This window comes from Ambystoma mexicanum, chromosome 5p (assembly GCF_040938575.1).
Source record: "Ambystoma mexicanum isolate Mex_15411 chromosome 5p, UKY_AmexF1_1, whole genome shotgun sequence".
Classification (NCBI taxonomy): Eukaryota; Metazoa; Chordata; class Amphibia; order Caudata; family Ambystomatidae; genus Ambystoma; species Ambystoma mexicanum.
The window spans coordinates 105234170-105256751 of NC_090930.1; the positions used below are offsets into that span (position 1 = coordinate 105234170).

The 22582-nt window shown below is 45.0% G+C and overlaps 1 protein-coding gene across 9 annotated transcripts in view; it reads left to right on the forward strand.

The window, feature by feature from the left end:
• The first annotated feature begins 472 nt into the window (after positions 1–472).
• LOC138480764 (uncharacterized) overlaps positions 473–22582 on the forward strand; it is an 807842-nt gene continuing 785732 nt past the window's right edge. For all 9 annotated transcript variants that reach the window (XM_069612499.1, XM_069612500.1, XM_069612505.1 and 6 more), the window contains exon 1: positions 473–594. In XM_069612499.1, coding sequence (XP_069468600.1) covers positions 540–594 — 55 coding nt within the window. In that variant the 5' untranslated portion in view covers positions 473–539. The remainder of the gene's footprint in view (positions 595–22582) is intronic.

A 22582-nucleotide genomic window follows, 5' to 3' on the forward strand; every position in this document is an offset into this window, starting at 1 on the left:
TGCAGCCAGAATCCCAACGCAACCGAATCCACACCTTTGTGGGATTCAATGCTATATGGATACGTTCTACAGAGTAAGACCATTTCCCTACTCAACAACAGGTGCAGAAACACAGCGGCGGACTTCCAACCGAACCCATTTTACAGTACGCCACATATGCAGTAAAACATGAATGCATAATTAAATAATAGCCTCGAGCTCCAGTACTTTTGTTATTTACCGGAGGCTGCAAGGTCAGGGCAGGGTACAGAAGGCGGCAATCGCCTTGGCCATATGTCCGCGGATTTCAGGCAGCTGTGGGTTGCAGCGTGAAATATCACAAGACATGATAGTGACTTCCGTCACAAACAAGAGGTGGAAGTGAAAAAATAAGTTTGTGTTTAGTGCGGGGGACAGGAAGTTCCAGGGGCCCAAGAAAAGTATAAAACCACCTCCCGCATGGCCAGCACGCCTGTAGTCGGAGCTGAGTGGCTACTGAGAGGGACTCGTCTGTAGAAGCCCCGCGGTGTACAGCACCAAGGGAGTAAGGCCACCTGGCCATGGCTAGGCCACCTGCGTACTTGCTGTTCGCTTTAAGTCTGGCTTTCGGCAAAGGTGAGTCCATCTCTATGTGCCCACGTTAAAGGATGTTCACTGCCAATTGCAGCTGAACAATGAGAGGGCAGGTGGTCTTGCTTAACAGTTCATGAGCAAAGCAAACCTCCTGTTATCCTCTCATGTTTATTAAATGAGTACCAATTATACTGGGTAGAATGCATGCTATTCTGGTCTGCATCGGGGCATTTCAAATAGTCGCATCTTTGAATGCAACCTCTTTGTGGGTGCAACTACCAGGGGGTTTAGGGTTCTCCAGACCCCCTCAAAATATGGAGCACTGCCTTTGTTCCCCACCAGACTTTGCACCTCAGCCTTTCCTCTCTGTCACTCACTAATGTCCCATTGCTTGCACACAATTCGTGCAGTCTGTAGTTTAAGCTGGACAGCCCATGTCCCACGACAGAGTATATATGTCTCAAGGTTTACAAACATTTTACTTTTAGGGTGAGTGTTGTGACAAATGAACCTTGCACCAAACCCAGTGTCCAATGCGTGCTCAGAAGGATTTCAGCTTAAATCACTGTCATAGACATGTTTGTCAGACACAACAACCTGCGGTCATTGAAAAGTTCCCAAAATGCTCTTTGAGTTTATGCAAAGCAGCAAGGTGCTATTTGTCCCTCTCCCCTTTCTTATAGGTGATTTATTTACAGAATAAGGGAGATTTACTTGCAGGTGCTCATTTTAAAAGTGGTGGTGCAGTAAACTAAGTGTAGACACAAGGGAGCTCCTTTTCCAGTCTCCGTGTAATTGGGTGACAGGCACCTGTACACATGAAGTTTGCCGTGCACAGGTGCACCCCGCTGAATTTTTGCCATGTGCACGGCGGAGTGCAAAGGTGCAGGGCAAAAGGTGGCGTACATGTACGCCACCTTTTGCCCTTCACTTTTGCACTCCGCCGTGCAAAATGAGGAAACGCTGCGTGCCATCCATGGCATGCGTGGCAGGCAGTGCTTAATTTTAATTGTAAATGCTGCAGGCAGCATTTACAGTGGATCCCTACGGAGTCTGCCTGCTTTTTATGCTGGTGCCTACATCTGGTGGGCTTCATGGGGTTTCGGTGCTGCCCGCGGGTTTAGGCGCTTTACAAATGCAAAAATAAATAAATGAAATAGGGATCCCCCAGCATTAGGGCCTCCATGAAAATGCATGCCGGCACAAATTCTGGGGCATTTGTATGGCAGAGAGGAAGGGAATCAGGGGAAATGCAAGTTGCAACCCACACCTCCTCTCCACCATGCAAATGAATGAAAATCGGGTATGACATAGGAAACATGCATACTAGCCTTATGCAGGGCGTTTACGCATGTTTCTTACGTTACGCCCTAATGAAAATGAGACCCAAATGTGTCAAAGTTTACGCAGGTTTTCATACTTGTTTTACTGCTCTGCTGCTTTTTAAAAATCTTTTTCAGGCAGAGTGGGAGGCAGGAGGTGGAAATATGTTTCCTCCTCCTCGTGCGCACTCCACCTGCAAAACCACCTAGTTTCATGCCTGCGTGAGCTTTTCATGCAGACGTAAAAGAAATGGATTCCTTTGGAGTCTGCCTCTGTTTAAAATCTGCTGGATCCCATAGGAATCCATTGTAACTGTACTCCACAAGGTTTCATTTGCAGGCAGCTTTTACCTGAGAGCTAAACATGAACGAGTAAAGGGGATTTTGGCTTGCAGAAAATTGCATGCACGCGACCCAGCAGCACGTAATGCGCCTGCCTGTTTGAATTGTTAATATGCTGGATCTGAAGCTGTTTTAGTTTTATTTAAAGACAGCGATGCATTCACAAAGTAGGCCTGGGAGATTTATTTACAGTATGCAGATTGAATATAATAAACAAGACCCCCCATGCAGCCAACATTTTTTTTTTGTGCAAGATGGCATCATTTCATTATATATTTTTTCGGGCGTGTGGCTCTCCTTTGAGGCAGTGGCAATCACTCTTTCGACCGCACTCGTTGATAGAGCCCTCCTCATTTTTACATATACTGGTTGTTTGCCTTTGTTACTATATAGAACCAATCGTACATTGTATGGCTGTATACCCACTTTTATTCCCAAATGTTTATGTAAAATGCATCACTTCAGCACATTATTTTAAAGATGTTTCCATTCCCCCGGTCTCCCTCAATACATTCAGTCTCTTTCCCTAATGCGTGGGAAATGTTATTGCCCCTTCATTCAAAATATGTACTTACTGTCAACAACCTTGAATCCTTTACAAGGCCAGTGCCCCCCTCAGTGGCCACCGGCCCCGCCAGCAAAAAATGCTGCTTCTGCCATTGTCATAATAGTGTCGCAGGCTGTGTACAGTGGTGGCTCATATGTTTGGACATCGGGAGCCAGGTACCGGCCCGCCCTTATTTTTGCGCTACGTGACAGATGCAATGTTTGAGTCAAAATAATACTTTTGTATTTCGCCTAGTGTAGCACATGGTGTGCATTGTGCATGCACGATTGCCCATGCAGCTTGAGGGACTGTGGAGAAGCATATGCTTCTTTGAAGACCCGGAAGGGTGGGGATCGCTCAGCAGCTGTTACTGTCCCCCCATGATTTTGAGTTATGGCAATGACACATTGGGCCTCATTACGACTTTGCCGGTAACCCACCGGTAGTACCGTTGTGTTACCAGCAAACCTGACGTACCATTACGTGCACCCAATATCCAGGTGGTACTGGGAAATTACAGGTGACAGCAACAGCGGTAAGTTTCCATTACATGGAGTCATATAGACTGTTGCCTGAGATTGGGGCACTTCTGTGACGGTAGGAGCCTGAACTCTCAGCAAGTCAGGCCTGCCGGTAGTTCCCTGCCCCTACCGGCAAACACAAATTGTGCTGGTCCGGTAAAAATGCCAGATCCGGTATTACCTGCATTTTTACTGGAACTAGCACACTTGTAAGGGGGCCCTATATAGACTTGCATCTTAATTGGAGTCCTGTGCTGGCCTGGTGATAACATGCCCGCCTGGTTGTTCCTTATGTCTATCTGAAATCTATATGTGTTTCTACTTTTCTTTTATAGACACCTAATGTTTAATCTAATGACAATCCTATCATTCACAGTCGTTATTCATTGAATCTATTGTATTCCTACATCACAGAAAAGCAGTTCACTGACACATTCCTTAATCAAAAGAATAAATAAAAAAGTATACATAATTGATTCCTAATATACACTTCTATACAGTTCATAAGCAGGTAGACATGATGTACCAATGAGAAAGGCACAAACCAATGACCTAACAATTATACAGACTATATATACATAAACGCGGAAACCTTTGTGCAAAATTGCTCCATTTACTATATATTATTTAATCTAGTAATACACATTATTAATGGTTTCAAACAAAACTAGCAAAACAGGTCAAAGTTCAACAGCTTATCTTTACTTAAACCTTGTCTTCTGTACGAACACCAATTCTTTAAAGGGCACTGTAAAAACAATGGCATCTAAAGTACTGCAAAGGAAGCTTACAAATCCATAATGTTCCTCGAGGATATTTGGGCAGGTACTTTTTTTTAAGAAAGTCTAGACTCCCACGGGAAGCATCGTGTGGGATCTTTAGATCCCCATCTTGTGCTCTTTGTCAACTCATGTTCAACTTCTTAATGCACGGAGGTAGTAGTGAAAATCTGGAATCAAGAAGTCTTCCACAGTCCCTAAAAAGTTTCTTCACTATTCAGTGAACCTTCACTGGTCAACATCAGCTAAGCTTTATGTTTGCTACACTGTACAGCCAGACTTACCAAGTTCTGCTTCCCGGTGTCTCCTCCACTCTAGCAAGCCATGCAATGCATGGTGTCCTTCAAATATCGTGGACGCCATTTTATGGCTATCAGTGGTATTTATATCGACCCAATGTACTGTGTGAATATCAGCGAACACAGATGCTATTTTTATAGTCTGTGTATATTGGTCACGTTAGGCATTGTTTCGCGTGACAGTTAAATCAAGTATTTACTAACTTGCTTGCACTGTTATGAAGCTGTGTAAAAACACTGTTTTTGAGTAGTGTGTGCTGCCGGTGTCTTCCCGCTTCTATGTCCTGTGATAATAGGTGTTGTTATTAGACATTCTAATGATAGTCAATTTACCAACCTCAAACTGGCAAAGGGCTGAGCTAGACTTCCGGGGCATTAAAGGAGCGTTGTCTAGGCTAAATACAAACATCTGAGGCAAGTGTCAAGTTACTTTATTGGCTTAATGACCAGAAACCATCCTTTCTGCATGTGACTGTTTCCATTTAACCTGAGTGGATACTCAGATTACCATGCTTCCCAAAGGCACATTAATCAATTTCTGGAGAGACTTTCTGTAGATGGTTGATTCTCCATCCATACCTTAACCCATCCTTCCTAAGGTCCATAGTTTCTACAGTAGTGTGAACTGGTAGAACACAACTTTGCTATAGTTGATCTGATTGATATTCCTGGTTCACTCCCCAGAACGTCTAATAGACAGGACAGGGTGATCCTCTGATTGACAGGTTTTATATCCCTGGGTGAGTAAATCCAACTTTTCTACAGGTGACAGCATGTAATCCCAGTGTTAATCACATGCATCCATTTTTGTTTTTTTTATTTCTTAATTCCACTGTAACTGTGGATTATTAGTCCATCGTCACATCTGGCAGAGATGTTGAGCTGCCTCTATCCTACCCATGTGTAAACTAGGGATACTTTGTGGGTGCAGTTAGCTTGTCTCTGACTACGGTTGGTTTACTAGGATTTGTGGAAGCTCAGGGGGAGTCATGAAACTTACACGCATTCTCCCAGTTTGTCCCTCATCGGTCCCCCTCTGTCTGAATCCTCAATAGCCATTCCTCTCGCAGGTGACTCATTTCTCTGACTCTGGTGATTACCCAAAACCCGTCCCTCCTACGCCGTGACTTGCTGATTCTCCTGGGGCCACTTCCTAGACCAATCATTTCTAGAGGTGACTGTCTTGCCACCTCTTTGCTAATCACCAGAAGCAACTAACCCAACGTAACAATAACTTGTGTTTGTATAGCTCCTACTGGCATAGTGGCACATTTCAATTGCAGGCTCTTTGTTTTTGTTCTGATCCACATGGCCCATTCTTTCTACAGGTAGAAGATTCTTTGGCCATTATTGAATCCCACAAACCCATCCTTCATTTAATTGACAGGCTATTTGTTCATGGATGAATCACCAGAATGCAAATTAACAAGAGGGTCCTGGGAGTCCCTCTGCCAGACATTAGTCCTGGTTATGAGAGACTTACCCAGAGTCTTTAGCTCACTATCTTTCACAGAGAAGAAATATCCAAACATATCAGTCTTTGTACTGCCCAGGGGCAGTCCAGCACTGAGATGCTAGGCAATTCTCCTCTGAATAAGAGTACCAACAGCAACCCCAGACATGTGTTTCGGTCTGGTTGGACCTCATCAGTAGGGTGGAGCTGTGCCTCTCTAAGAATAGTGAGCGTAGGGTGAGACCCAAAGTTACTTAAATACACAAATTAACAAGGGGGTCCTGTGAGTCCCTCTGCCAGACATTAGTCCTGGTTATGAGAGACTTACCCAGAGTCTTTAGCTCACTATCTTTCACAGAGAAGAAATATCCCAAACATATCAGTCTTTGTCCTGCCCTGTGGCAGTCCAGTACCGAAATGCTAGCCAATTCTCCTCTGAAAAAGAGTACCAACAGCAACCCCAGACACGTGTTTCGGTCTGGTTGGACCTCATCAGTAGGGTGGAGCTGTGCGTCTCTAAGAATAGTGAGCGTAGGGTGAGACCCAAAGTTACTTAAATACACAAATTAACAAGGGGGTCCTGTGAGTCCCTCTGCCAGACATTAGTCCTGGTTATGAGAGACTTACCCAGAGTCTTTAGCTCACTATCTTTCACAGAGAAGAAATATCCCAAACATATCAGTCTTTGTCCTGCCCTGTGGCAGTCCAGTACCGAAATGCTAGGCAATTCTCCTCTGAAAAAGAGTACCAACAGCAACCCCAGACACGTGTTTCGGTCTGGTTGGACCTCATCAGTAGGGTGGAGCTGTGCGTCTCTAAGAATAGTGAGCAAGGAGTCCACGTCTGGATTCCCCTAGTAATTTAGGGTGAGACCCAAGGTTATTTAAATATGCAAATTAGCAAGGTGGTCCTGGGAGTCCCTCTGCCAGACATTAGTCCTGGTTATGAGAGACTTACCCAGAGTCTTTAGCTACTAGGGGAATCTAGGAGTGGACCCCTTGCTCACTATTCATAGAGAGGCACAGCTACACCCTACTGATGAGGTTCAACCAGACCGAAACACGTGTCTGGGGTTGCTGTTGGTACTCTTGTTCAGAGGAGAATTGCCAGGCATTTCGGTGCTGGACTGCTCCAGGACAGGACAAAGACTGATATGTTTGGGATATGTCTTCTCTGTGAAAGATAGTGAGCTATAGACTTTGGGTAAGGCTCTTGTAACCAGGACTAATGTCTGGAAGAGAGTCTCCCAGGACCCCCCTTGTTATTTGAATCACCAGAACTACAACTTCCTGCAAAGGAAAAAGTTGGTGTCGTCCCTGAATGCAATCCCAAAATCCACCATTGGTGCAGGGGTCAGATTCTCTATCCCTCTATGAATCCTTTATTAATGTATTGATTTATTGGGTATTTATAGTCCACCTCTACAAAATGTTTTTTGAGATGCAACAAGACAAGAGGGTGGGGGAACAGGACGGACAAAACAAAACCATCCTACTAGGCCTTGTGACATTCTGATTGTGCAAGTGCATTAAAGGGAAGTGCAGTGGGGGTGGCGGGGAGGTGACATCAGGGCGGGAGAGGACCCATGAGAAAAAGCGAGTGCCAGGGAAGGCCGGGTGGACAGAGCCAGGAGGAAGCAGAGAGTGCAGGGGAAGGAAGGTCCACAAGCTAAGTGCTAGGTAAGGGTCTGGAAAGGCTACATGGGTGCAGGCCCAGCCAGGGGCCCGAAAAGGTAAAAGGGCAGGTTGGGAGTTTTGAGAGGTCAGGAGAGACCAAGAGCAGGGGTAGACTAGAATAGGGGGGCCTGGTGCCCTGTAAGACTCTGAAGGAACCAGACAGCCAGTCAAGAGGCAGACAGGGACATTAGCAGGGGAGGGGGAGAGGGAAGGAAGGAAGAGGAGAAAAGGAAGGTCTTGAGAAGCTTCAAGAACTTAAGGAAGTTATCCATCTTTCAGGTAATAGGCCATGCTTTGTTGCTGGAACCTGAAATTCCCTGGAATACATTATTTTGATAGGTTAACATTTGACACATCCTACATTTGAGTAGGACAATGCCCAGAATCTAATAGGTGAATTGCAGTGTTTTGTCCCTTGAACAATGAGCAGACGATATATTTCTTAGAGGTGAAATGTAGGGTTTTGGCCCAGTGACAATGCCCAGAAACCCCCCACCCCTATAGGTGAAGGGTAGCTTGTCCATGAGCAAATCTCCAGACCCCATTCCCTAAAAGGGACAATTCTCTCTCCAAAGGCAAACTCCTAGAGCATATCCATCTTTGCTTGGTGAATCCCCTTAGCTCTTGCTTTCAAACGGTAAAAGCTTATCTCAAAAACCCATCCTTCCTACTTGAAAGGCACTTCTCACCGTATTCCTCCTTTCTACAGGAAACAAGTTCCTTGTTCCCTACTGCAGGCTGCAACCATGTTGCCACTGTACACCACAAATGTACACTGCAACAGTGGCTATGCAGTAATTGTTCAATATAACACTGCTACACCGCTCCAGCAGTGCCATCCTAAAAGCACATCTGTCAATGTTGGTCCCCCACCAACATTTCACTGCTGGTTGCTCCCATTTTGAGGTCTCCATTGAAATGCATGTTGTCACACTTAAGTAGCAGTTAGTTTGCATATTGTACACTCTACCTAGACAATTCACAAAAATGTAGTAAGTTTCTTATTGGGATTTTTCAGTCAAGACAGCACAAAGATCTTCCTTTCTAAACCTTGGTATAAGGTCCATTAAGACCATGCTCATCCATGCACAAAACCACCTTTGGTTGAGCGATCCACGCCTTGCTTACTCTGAATGCAATGGAATGAAGGGAAATGGAGTTCAGGCCACTTTGCAAACTTGATGAAGCTCCAAGACGCCCTCTCTTAAACCCAAACCTGTGCTCTACTCTGAGATTGATGCCAGTGTGGTCCTTTTTGCGTACGCCGATGCCACTCCTAACCCAAATCCATTGCCCTACTCTAAGATGTGTGGCTTTATGGTCATTGGCAGGGCAGGCCATATCGCTCCTAAGACCTATTCTGGGCCCTACTTTCAGATGCGTGCCTGTATGTTAATTGGCAGGGCAGGTGATGGCCCTCTGAACCCCCATCCAATGCCCTACTATGAGAGGAGTGCCTGTATGGTCATTGGGAGGACATAAGCAAAAAGGTGACGGCTGGAAGGATAAACATTAATCTTATCCACAGGCAGAGCTCTGGATGACCCTCAAGAACGTCGTTTTTCAGCCTGCCATTCCACTACAGAGGGGAAAGACCATATGCATATCATGCTCGGTCAACCCCAAAAGGGGCAGTCCAGACCCAACTGCTAGGTCACATCTATTCTGCATGAGACCACTAGCACCCCCATTCATGTTCCAGCCTCATTGGGGACATCAGTGAGGTGTAGCTTAGGTCCTAGGCCCAGCAAGCTCAGGACCCATGTCTGGGCATTTCCGTCCCCCTCAGGGTGACATAAGCAAAACCAAAAGGTGATGGCTGGAAGGTTTAGAATTAATCTTCACCATGGCACAGCTCTGGCCAACCCTCCAGACCATTGTTTTTCAGCCTGCCAAGCCATTACAGAAAAAGAATGATCATATGCAAATAAGCTTGTTGCCACCCCATAAGGTGGAGGACTTCCCTAACTGCTAGGTCATACCCTTCTGCACGAGGCCAAAAGCAAACCCAGACATGGTTCTGCCTCATTGGGCATCATCAGTGAGGAGTAGCTGGGTCAATGCGAGGGCAGCAGATGTACCTCTTAACTTAAGCCCCCTCCTGGACCCTACTCTGAGATGTGTGCGGTATGGTCATTGGAAGGACAACTAATGCTCCGACTAAGCCACATCCTGGTCCCTACTCTGAGGTGTGTAAGCATGTATTTTCAATGGCAGTGCAGCAGATGCCTCACTTAAGCCCCATCGTGGACTCTACTCTGAGATGTGTGCCTGTATGGTCATTGGCAGGACAGCTGATGCCCCTCGTAAGCCCCATCCTGGGCCCTACTCTCTCATGTGTGCCTGTATGGTATTTTTCAGGCAGCCAATGCCCCTCCTTAAACCCATTGTGGACCCTTCCCTGAGATGTGCGACTGCATGATCATTGGCAGTACAGCCACTCATAAGCCGACTCCTGGGTCCTACTTGGAAATGTTTGTCTATATGGTCGTTGGAAGGGGAGCCAATACCCTTCCTAAGTCCCGTCCTGGTCCTTACTCTCGCATTTATTTTATTTATTTTTTTATTTTATTGGACATTTGTATGGTGCCTATACACAGGTGTTTCCAGGCACCACAAGACAAAATGGTGGCTGAGGGTGGGGGCATGGGAATCAGAAAAGTGGAACAACAAAAATGGTTATATTGGCCTTATGACAATCCTATCGTGCAAGTGCAAGACACAGTGGTAACTGCAGGGGAACGGGTAGAGGGAGAAGCGCAGAAGTGGGTTACCCCCAAGGGTGGGGAAGGGCAAGTGCTGGGTGGGCTAAGGCGACAAGTGTGAGAGGAAGGGGGGAGGAAGGATGAGTGTGGTGGACAGGGAGGACCAAGTTGGGCTAGTCAGAGGAAGGGAGTCCGAAGGCAAGTGCTGGCAAAGGAATGTTAGGGAGTGGTCTGCTCCTGGTATAACTCTGAAGGGACCAGGCCCCAGTCACAGCAGCAGATGTAGAGTTAGCAATGTGTGCCTGTATACCCCTTTGCAGGCAGCCAATCTCCTTAAATCCATCCTGGGTGCCTGTTTGGCCCTTGGCAGGGCAGCTAATGCCCCTCTTACGCCTCATCTTGAGCCCTACTCTGAGATGTGTGCCTCTCTGGTCATTGGTAGGGCAGCTGATGCCCCACCTAAGCCCCATCCAATGCCCTACTCTGAGATACGTGCCTGTATGGTCATTGGTAGGGCAGCTGATGCCCCACCTAAGCCCCATCCAATGCCCTACTCTGAGATACGTGCCTGTATGGTCATTGGTAGGGCAGCTGATGCCCCACCTAAGCCCCATCCAATGCCCTACTCTGAGATACGTGCCTCTCTGGTCATTTGCAGGGCAGCCCATGTCCCCCATAAACCCCATCCTGGTGCTTTATTTTGAGATGTGTGCCTGTATGGTCATTGGCAGGGCAGCCTATACCCCTCCTAAACCCCATCAAATACCCTAATCTGAGTTGTGTGCCTGTGCGATCATTGGTATGGAAGCAACAGCTGTATCGCCTGAACAGATTTTAACCCAGCTTGTTTATCTGTGATGCTGGACCTGGCAGCACTTGAACAATTAAACCCCTATGAGCTTCATGGATCCTTGCTCAGGAAACTAGCGTGGGGCTAGGGTGACACAGAGGGCTAGGAATTGGGGGATAACCTCTCACAGTTCTTCAGAAAGTTTGTGTGCAGTGTTTTTACACCATGTGGATTGACCTTGTGACAAAGTCATTGGGAGACGTACGCCATGAGTAATGGTGGGGTGCTAATTCACAGGTGTATGAAATTGCAGTGTCTGGGACATGGTGCCCATGTCTGAGCAAAGTTTAGATCTCCAGAAGATAAAGGTGGATCGGAACCTGTCAACAGGTGGGAGGCCAACATGCACACGAGATGCACACAATAATTGAAGTGAAGGGACAACATATCCCAGAGCTTCTGCTTCCTAGCGAGAGGTATCAGTACTCTGCCATTGAAAGTGTTGCATACCCAGGAGAAGTGCTTCCACTCTCCTATTGAAGGTACTGCACCCTCCGCGAGAACCGCAGTTTTTCTTCCATTTTAAGTATTGCACCCTTGCTGAGAAGTGATTGTACTCTTTAATGTTAATTAGTAACCAGCGGTGGACAATCAGATTGTTACAAAAGATCTGATTGGTCGTAGCCGGATCGTTACCTGGATATGAAAGACTCACCTGAAGTGCTCCGTTCGGAACGCTGAGTCGCGCAGAGATCATCTCCATTCCCCCTCGGCCGCCATAGAAAGGGAGAAGGTACTAAGCTCAGGCTTGTAACTATTGCCCGGGGTCATCACCAGACCAGTAATCCCCCCGTCCCCCCACCCCCGCTGAGGCTTTTATTGCTTTAGTATTGCACCAATTGGGTCTGTTGCTCAGTGGACATATGCATCCACTACAGGAGCCTGTGTTTGACCTCATGGTCACAGGTTCGGAATCCCGGCAGGTCCAATTATCATCTGTTATAAGTCAATAGTGCCAAAATGCCCCTTTGGGGTGTACGTGAGCTTGACATATAATTCTGGTGAGAAGTGATTGTACTTTTCAATGTTAAGTATTGCACCTCTGCTGAAAAGTGATTGTACATGTCAATGTTCAGTATTGCACCCCTGCTGTGAAGGGGGTGTGCTTTTTAATTTTAAGTATTGTGCTCCTACTGAGAGGTGATTGTACTTTTCAATATTAAGTATTGCACCCCTGCTGAGAAGTAATTATACTTTTCAATATTAAGTACTGCACTCCTGCTGCGAAGTGAATGTACTTTTCAGTATTAAGTATTGCACCCCGGCTGAGAAGTGATTGCACTTTTAAATAGTGAATATTGCTCCCCTGCTTAGAAGTGATTGTACTCTTCCATGTTAAATATTGCACACCTGCTGAGAAGTGATTGTATTTTTCCTATTTAAGTATTGCACTGCTGCTGAGAAGTGAACATACTTTGAAATATTAAGAATTGCACCTCTGCTGAGAAGTAATTGTACTTTTCAATATTAAGTATTGCACCCCTGCTGAGAAGTAATTGTACTTTTCAATATTAAGTACTGCACTCCTGCTGAGAAGTGAATGTACTTTTCAATATTAAGTACTGCACCCTGGCTGAGAAGTTATTGCACTTTTAAATTTTGAGTATTGCTCCCCTGCTGAGAAGTGATTGTACTCTTCAATGTTAAGTATTGCACCCCTGCTGAGAAGTGATTGTATTTTTCCAATTTAAGTATTGTACTGCTGCTGAGAAGTGAATGTACTTTTCAATATTAAGAATTGCACTCCTGCTGAGAAGAAATTGTACTTTTCAATATTAAGTTTCTTACTCCTGCTGAGAAGTGAATGTACTTTTCATTATTAAGTACTGAACCCCTGCTGAGAAGGGATTGTGCTCTTCAATTTTAAGAATTGCACACCTGCTGAGAAGTTATTTTACAGTTATTTTACTCGTCATTGTGAAGTATGGCATCCCTGCTGAGAAGTGATTGTAATTTTCATTATTAGGTATTGCAACACTGAAGTGGGGAGTGACCAGCAGCCAGACAGTGAGTCTGCTATACCCTGTGCTCCCGCATAATCCTTCGAACATATGCTTTAATTTGCCCCGTATTTGTTTCCAAGGATAAGTTCTGGTGTCGGAACACTTGCAGTTCACGATCGCCATGGTGCTGCTGCGTCAACCTGCAGACAGCGGGGATCAGAGGTGAAGTTGATGGAAAATGGTGCCCGCGAGTTCGCGGTGCGCTGACTGAGGCATTAGAGACATCCTGCGATGAGGTCCTGGGAGTCTAAGTCTGCAGATGGTCCCGGAACTGATTTTGTTGCGGGAGGGCACCCCTGTGGAGCACAGGATGCCCGGTTGGCCCATGGAGCTGGCGCCTGCTGGCTGGAGATTGCAGGCTCTGGTGGATGGAATGCCTCGCCTTGCAGGTGGAATCAGGTTACGTTGGGAAGCTGTGCATACCAATTGATTGGCCCCCGGACACGTAGACACTGAGGAGACGCAGTGGTATGGCTTGGGACATAGCACCAGTGTGAGTCCAATGGTCTGGGGAGTGGGGGCTGAAGCTGTAGTAAGGTGGCTTGTGGGAGCGACAGCAGGTGTGGCTCCCTGAGGCAGGAGCTGGTTTGCCCTGACTGCTGCAAGCACTGCTTTCATATCTGCAGAGACTGTTACACACATAGTGGACCCATGCACAGTGAATTCCACAAAGAAGGGAAGAGAAAGGAAAGGAAAAAGCAAAAAAATACATTGTTTGCTATTTACCAGTAGCTGACACTGCTATTTTTCATTACAAATGCCTGACAAACATCACAAGGGCAAAGGTAAGCAGACCGATATGGAGGACTTTACACGTAAAGATGATGGGAATGCATCTCGGATGCTGGTGCCTGCAGAGGAGGGCGCTGCATCATCTTCAATGGACCAACAGGGAGAAGCTCATATCTTGGTGGGCATAGCAGCATTGCAGACATCTTTGGTGCACAAAATTGATGCGGTCATGGTGGATGGGGGCTTGTTGAGACAGGATGTGTGTGCCTTGGCCAATCGCATGGGCACAGTGGAGTTACAGGTGCGTGATAACATGACTAAAAAGTGCGACCACTCAATCCCAAGCTGCTGTACTGACTGAGAAAGTGCGGGTGCTGGAGCACCACATTGAGGACGTGGAAGGACAAGCAAGAAGAAACAACATCAGAATCCTGGGCCTCCATGAAGGGGAGGATGGCAGTGACCCCAGTTCATGTGTCAAAAATCTATTGCTGCAGGAAGTCGGCCCTGGCAATTTGACGCCGGGCTTCATGGCTGACTGGGCGCTTCGCTTAGGTCCTTGGCTAGGTGCCCCCCCGGAGCTCCCACAAGTCTGGTGATTACGAAGATTATGAACTATAAAGACAGGGACAGTATGCTTGCCTTCCCCAGAGATGGGGTATCATTGCGCATGCGTTCTTCAAGCAGCCATATACCCAGATTACACTATCCTGATTCAACAGCGCAAAGCAGGGTGTGGCCCTACCACGGAGCAGCTTCCTTGGGCGAACTTCTGTGGGTCCAGGTGGGCACTCATCCAGCTTTTCTGCAGAACATGATGATCAATAAATTACAAAAGTATTAGGCATTTACCATATGCAGTTTGACATTTGTTTGCATAGACAAGTGGACCCTCTTCACAGAACACATGATACCCAAAGCTCCTGAACACCCCACCCTGCACATGAAGCCAGCACACCACTGGGCTGTGGCATCCTTGTTCCCCACCTAGCGGATCCCAGACAGGAAACCAGATGAGGATGCATGACTCCAACTATGAACAAACGCACACCCTGTATATGCCAAATGCTGGTGCCCCTCATTTCCTTGCTGCACATTTTTGCCTGGTGGTCAGAGTAACTGAAACGGCGTGCTGGGACCCAGCCCCAATTTCCATTGTTAAAATGCATACATAGTTTGAAGGAGTGACCTCTCTTGCCCTCAGGGCCATAGGAGAAAACCCAGCCACTTATCTCCTTATCTTACTCCATTGAGTAACTGATGTTTGGTTTTCTAGCTGAACACCATGACCCAACCGCCTTGACTTGCACCTGCCAGGAATTTGGATGCATTATAGTGTGGCACTTTTGCAGATCTTGCTTGCCACTGCAGGTAAAACCCATGATCCAGGACCATGGTAGTCATAAAAGGGGGGCTCCTCATCCAAATTAATTTCTTGGGTTTATACAACTGGTGAGTTTTAACAATGACAATTCTTATAGTGTTTTAAAGCAAAAGCTGCAAAACTGGGATAGAATAACAGACTCTGATGATTTACAAAGATAGGAATATTTGTTTGGTATGTAACAAAAAACGAGGTAAGACCATACCTACAAAGATTGCCTTCATCTGTGTTCAAATCTAAGATTCCAATAGAATTAAGACCTTGCAGAGCATGTAAAAGTCTGTGTATTGAAACTCTTTATTACGTAATTATTGAATGCTCGGCAATGACATCACTGAGGATAAACTATCTCAGCCCGTTTCTATCCTCCACTTCCAGAGTCTTTTGTATCGGATACACAGTTCTGTATATAACGGTTAAGTCTTTGCCAAAGATTTGTAAAGAATTTGGCAAGGTGAAAACTTTGATGAATGTTTAAGGAAGGACAAGCCTTCGAAGTTGAGGAAAGTTTCATGCACTTTCTCGATGGCCGAAAAGATTTCCGGACCGCGTTTGCACAGTAGCTTTTGAAATGAAGAAAGCTGTAGCTGAGGCAGTTGTTCCTGGCAGTTCGAGCAGATCTCGCTGTTCCTGTGCTTCAGTCGTGGGGACAAGAAGGAGGACGTCGGGCGGTTGCTGCACTGCCCAGGGAACAGGCCAACAGTTGTAGCAAGATGTCGTTTTAAGGTTTGAGTGCCCTAAAGTCCCCCTGGTTTCCTTCCCTCTGGCTATCCGGTTTTCAACAGCACTTTGAAGAAAATTCGACCAGAATAGGATGGTGTCCAGGTGGCTTGCGACTTGGTTGTTCCCACCAACCTCAAGGGAAGAAGTAGTTAACCTTGTTTTCAGAATTTCAGGCAATTTTACCTGCAGCAGGGATTCCGTGGCCATCTAGGAGTTGCAGCAGTCCTCTTCCCTCCTCTCCTCTTCGGTTCTTTCGTTCCAGTGGTCGACTCTGCTTTCCGAATCCCAGAGACCCGCTTTTAAACAGTTTTCCCCCATTCATTCAGCCTGGCTGTCACTCACCCAGCAGGGTGGCTGTCCTTGCCGGACAGTCAGCCAGCCAATCACACCAGAGTACATTCAGGTCTCCTAGGAGACTAAGCACAGGGTGTTTCGGGCACCTCCCTCACATCCTGTCCACCCCAGACACTCTAGCACCAGTGGAGGGCTTCAGCACAGAAGCCGCCAAAGGGCACGAACAAAGGGACCATTCCTGCAGAGTTGCACACAAGAAGGACTTTGCCTAAAAGAAATGGTGAAAAAAGATGACCAGAGTCTGTTTTTACAGAAAGGGCTGGGACGCCATATTGACAAACATGGCTACCCCTGATTTTGAGCTACCGTTGATAGCGGTCGCGAAAAATCACCGTAGTTAATCTAAACCACTGCCACCCGCCATTTAAAATAGGAAAAGGTAACATTTTACTGTTACATGAGTGTTTTGACTCAGGGGAAGATAAGCAACCCCTCCAGCACTCTATAGTAAGAATGGGTGTGCTGGGTCAGTAAGTTTAAAGAGACTAGTAAAGTCATTTTAACTTTACATGCCCTTAGAGACAGTAGTCATTCTCAGGGAAGGTAGTTAAATCTTTTGGGAGTCTGAAAAGACACCCCTGTGCCACTGCACTGAAGGTGCTGTGTAATACACACACAAAGTTGATGCCACTGGAGTTGTTTAAAAACTCCATAAGCAAAGAACACAAAAGTTCTCCCTAACACTCCTGTCCTGTGAAAAACATCTGTAAACCCTTGTTGCTATAAACCAGAGGCCTATTTACTCATTCCTCCTCCCAACCTGACACTACTACTGTATGTCCTTGTGCAGTCTATACTATTGCATCTGAAAGACCAGATAGGACCCAGATGAAGAAGAATCAAAGAAACATACAGAACGCTAGTAGAAGGGATTATCCAAGAACTGGAATTAGGTGGCCACTAGGAGACATGAAGATAACCGCAAAGGTTTGCATAACAAATCTTGACGCTACGCTGGGGTGGGCCGAGCCGTATAAAGTAAAGACAAAGGAAGGACTAGAGATGTTCGGGAATTGGAACAGCAGTGATGGAAGCTGACATCCCTCCTACAGGGCCGGGGAAATTCAAACCCAGGCTGCCCGAAGTATCAGGAGACAGTTGGTCTCTAAGGAAGAAGCCTAAAGGAACTACGTGTGCTGTAGGTGATCCAACTCGCTTCCGTAGTAGGAAGAATCTAGCAGTGGTGCGGCCTCTCCGAGGTGGACCGCGTGGTTCCTAAAACATGCAGAGACTGCTGCAGCAACAGCGACTTGGGACTCTTCAAAGATCCAGCAGCACTCCCCAGTGAAGATAAAGTTAACAGGAGTTGTGGGGAAGCCGGGTGGGGTCCAGGGATCACTAAGAGTCAAGTATTCCTCAGGGTGATCTCCCTCGTCACAGTGGTGATACCCAAAGAATCAAGGGTCAAGTATTCCCTGGGACTGATCTCCTTTGTCACAGTAGTGATACACAGAGCTTTAAGAGTCAAGTATTCCTCAGGAGTGATGTCCCTCATTACAGAAGTGATATGCAGAGTTTCAAGAGTCACGTTTTCACTAGAAGTGTTCTCCCTCATCACAGTAGTGCTACACTGAGCTTAAGAGTCAAGTATTCCTCAGGAGTAATCTCCATCGTCACAGTATTGACACTCCAAAAACCAAGAGCCAGGCATTCCTCTGAAGCAAACTCCCTCATCCCAGTGGTGACATGCAAAACCATAAATCTGAAGAGTGCCTCAGGAGTGAACTCCCTTGTCCCAGTGGAAAACCCATCATATGTGAAAGATACCAAAAGAGCAAGAACTATCAGGGAGTGATCTCCTCAATAGTCAAGATATAAAAAGTCCTGACAAAGCTCCAGCAATAAGAAGAAGAGTTGATAAAGTCTTACCTCTTTTGTTTACAAACCCCTGGGAGGAATTGTAGAGGCTTCTAAAGACTTGTTCGAAGCACTATCAAGGAACAGTCTCCAGACCTCTTTCACATAGACCAGGAGAAAGGAGTCATTCTTTCAGTCTAGTTATATTTGGTAAATCAGACTCTATCGCAAGAGACTATTGTTAAGTCAACACAAGACTGGATTGTCTCACCAGGAGAAGGGAGCCATTCTCCTGCTGACTTGGATTAGAAGTTCATTGAACACTTTTCTTGTTGGTGTATTTGTTAGTTGTAGGGATAAAGTAGTAGATTTGGACAGAGGACGCTATATTGTTTTCTTTTGACATACATCCTGACGAGCACCTGAGTTATCCTGTGTTGAGGTTGGGAGAACCTCTCTAGGATTACAGAGAGTTAGGTTTTCCTCCTTATTTGAATACAAGTGTATAACCAAAATGATACCATCTTGTCAGCCTTCTTACTCCATTACGCCACACCATCCGGTCAAGCACTACACCTCCAACTGCCCTGCTTTAAATCCAGCTTGATCCCAACAAATTCAGTTTTACCTTGCTGACCACCACTCCTCTGCTTTGCCCACCGTATCCTTCTTGTTTCATAAATATTAAAGGCTTGTATTGTCATTCTTTTGCATCAAACACAGAATTACGTCCAACTTTGACTTCAAAGTTTGCACACACTCACTCAATTTCTCTACTTTATGAGTGAAAACAATGCCAACCTCTTTACATAATAATGGTTCCATATGGATGAAACCCTTCCCTTTCTACCTTTTTATTGGGGTTGGCCCTAGTGTTGCAGGCTCTTGCTTATATTGCAGCCAGTACACAATGTCAAGGCTGTCCACCAACTCATCCAATTCCTTGGTTCATGACTGTTAGATCCTCCACTCTTTTAAGCGTGCATTCTCTGACTCCTTACAACGCTAGGACAGTTATGGTACACTGAGACTTGGAACGTGTGCTTGAGCTTCCTTGGATGTCATGCCCGCTCTCGGGTAAGAGGCAGGTGGGTCTTGGATCTCGTTCCAAATCATGACGACATCCAAATGTGTACCCTCAGCCATTTTGATGGTTTTTCCCTCTTTGAACATGTCTTGCGTCTTGGAGTAATTTTTCGGTAATGTATAGTAGGGCATTCTGGAATTACCTAGAAGCCAAACACACCTGACATTAGAGCTTTGATGGGTTTTCTCCCTCTTTCATTTAACAAAACCTACATCTATTTCCCTTACCTCCTCTCAATGACTGCTCATGTTACTTACAAACCCTCCTAATGCTTGTACTTATATGAAAGCCTAGTTCTGAAGTGCCTTTCTCTGGACTGGACCTGAGTTACCTAAATTATGACTGAATGACATTTACATGCTTGAAGAGCTGTTGAGGCTCCGGGGAAAGAAATGTGTCAACCGCATGAAGTGTGCTTTCACACACCAGAGTGGTCACAAGCTGCAACTTCAGATGCGCCAACGTGCTGCATATGGACGAGCAATGTCATGTGATGGAACCCAAACGTTTTGGTGAAATAGCTTTACTGGTCCCCTACATTGCCATGTTCCTTGGATGCTGTAGGGCCAGTGATATACAGAATTGTTGTATATATGCTTGCCAATAAGGTTAGGCCTTGTCACATCTTTTGATCAAATGTTCTTCCGGTCAAAAGACTAAACAATTACATTCGTCCCAGTGATAATTATCACTTAACTTTGTACTTTTATATGCCTGCATGTTGTGATTTAATTCTGTACATTTCATTCTCCCCGACTTTTCCCACTTTTCCTATTTCCATCTCTCTTTGGCCCTTGTTCCTTTTCACCCTATAGACCACGGTCTGGCTACCACACTGGGCACTGTCACAATCCACCTCTAAACAGACAAGGATCAGCACCCTCAAGACCGCAATGGTGATCATGTGTGCAATATTAAAAGACTAATAACATCATTTATCAAAATCGTCAAATAATAACTTCATACAACTACATAATAGACCCACACTGAATAAATGCATAATACATTGGAAATACATTAATTAAAAAGATCATCTAAAATCTTCAGTAGTTATGCAAAAAAGGATACGCCATAACGCATAACGTAGAAATCATTACCCCTCCTAAGAGTGTCCTATAATAATTGGGTAGAAAGACTACTAAAATAATTTTTGTGTTTGGAAAAATATTTCCACCTAATAATCTCAAGGCTTTCCCAATCCATCAAGAGGAGACTTGTGGTTTCGAGGATTAGCTCTCCACAAAACCTGCATGTTCGTTCAATACACAGTATTCCAATTCAAGTACTAATTATTTCATTAGATCGATCTGGATTAAATTTAATTAGCATGTCCTCACAATGTTACAATCTGAATAGGTTTATATGTACAACGGTTTCTTCTTTCGCTTTTTCAGATTTACTAGGAATTCACTGATGTTACTTTTAGCTGGCAGATTAACCAGAACTTGCACAGTGTCAATGAGTTTCATAGAGCTCTTGTATATCTTGTTATTGAGAGCTGTGTGTTGGATACTCCCATATATTTTGTGCAGAAACAGATATCCCATGAATATCTTCCATATAACTATTTCTTAAAGGGATTTCCATATTATTAAAATGTAGGACAATCTGGCGGATAACCACATTAGGTTCCATATGATGAACTTTCTTAAGGAACATTAATAGTTGAATGTTGATCATCGTTTTCATGCTAACGAGACCACATTCCACAAATATACACTACTACAGGTACAGATTCTGGATGTATTAACAGCTTTTTAAAAGTCACTCTTTCTAATATTTCTATTGCATTAATCAGATTACCCCCCCATACTTCAGCACCATATAACATAAGGGATCTGATTTATGCCTGATATATGGTGAGGGCAGTTTTAATGGTATACCCATCATTTATACCAGAAAACACACTCAACGCACCCGTCTGTTGTGGAACCTTTTCCCTGGTGCACTCCAAATGCAGATTCCAATTTAAATTATCATCAATAATGACTCCCAAATATCTATATCTGGAGACAATTTCAACACTACAGTCATTAATTGACCTAGGAAACCCAATCCTTTTGCTCTTACGGTATTTACATTTCATGAGCTTCATTAATTGTGAGGCCATTATCTCTTGCATATTCCCCTAAAGCATTCAGCTTATTTTGTAAGCCCTTGAGTGTGTAATCAGGAATAGCAATATAATTAGCATAAACCAGCCATATGAGATGCTGATCCCACAATATTTTCTTTTTTTTTTTTTTTTATTTATTTGAACTTTACTCGGTAAAAACCAAGTTTTGTCAAAATTGACAATAGTAGAAAGTACAGATGTTCCTTGGATGCAATTACAATGGCCACTAGCCACCCGCCTGCTACTGTGGCGGACCATCTTGGAGGTCTTGCCCTCTAATTTGGTCAAACACACGGTCTATGAGTTTAGCAAAGGCTTGCGACCACTTGTTGTTTTCACCGGAGATCAGTCTGTTCCACAACTCGTCTGTTTGAAATATCCATAAATTCTCATCAAGGGCAGGGAGATACAGGTTTCTTGATTCCTTCGTGTTTGCGCATTCCATCACCAAGTGTTTCAATGTTTCCGTGGAATCGTGCTTTTTACATAGTCTACACTGTTTATCCCCTCCGCCTCCTCTAATGGCACTAATCTCTCTGGTTGGGAGGAGGTTGAGCCTTGCTCTCATTATCTTGATTCTCAATCCTTTATCAGGGAACTTGGCTCAGTATTGTAATGGTTTTTTTGCCTTATTGCAGGTAGGCGGGAGATGATTTAGCAGTTTGTTCTCGGTGGCATTTTCTATGGTCGTGATCCAGTCCAGATCTTCTAGTTTCTTTTTGATTCTGTCGGGGTTTTCTTTCTTTAATAGCATAAGATTCTGATATGTAAAGAGCCACTCATAGATTGGTTAGGTATAGATTAAAAAGAGTGGGTGCCAAGATGCACACCTACTTAACACCTCTACAAGTTGGAAACCATTCGGAATCACGGCCACAGCCATCTAACTTAACTCTACCTCTTGTATTGTGTATAACTTAATAATCATTGATAACAGGCCCTTGGGTATCCCCATGCAATCCAATTTATACCATAACCAATCTCTTTGCAGAGTGTCAAAGGCTGCACTAAAATCGACGTAGGCCACATAAACTGTTAATTGCTGCATATTCCATGAGTACTCAATGATTGAGGTGAGAGTAACCAAATTATGTAGGGTACAAGATCCTTTTCCGAACCCTGTCTGGTATGGAGGTACAATGTTGTTGTTTATCCATAATTTGCTTAATTTAATAGTACCTTAGCAAACATTTTAGATGGAATATCTAGAAGAGCAAACAGACGATAATTACTCAGGGAACATTTACTGCACTCTTTAAAGACAGGCACGATATTACTATCTTTCCTTGAGCAAGGAATGCTTTAGTCATTCTAATACAAACATACAAGCCGTGAAGAGA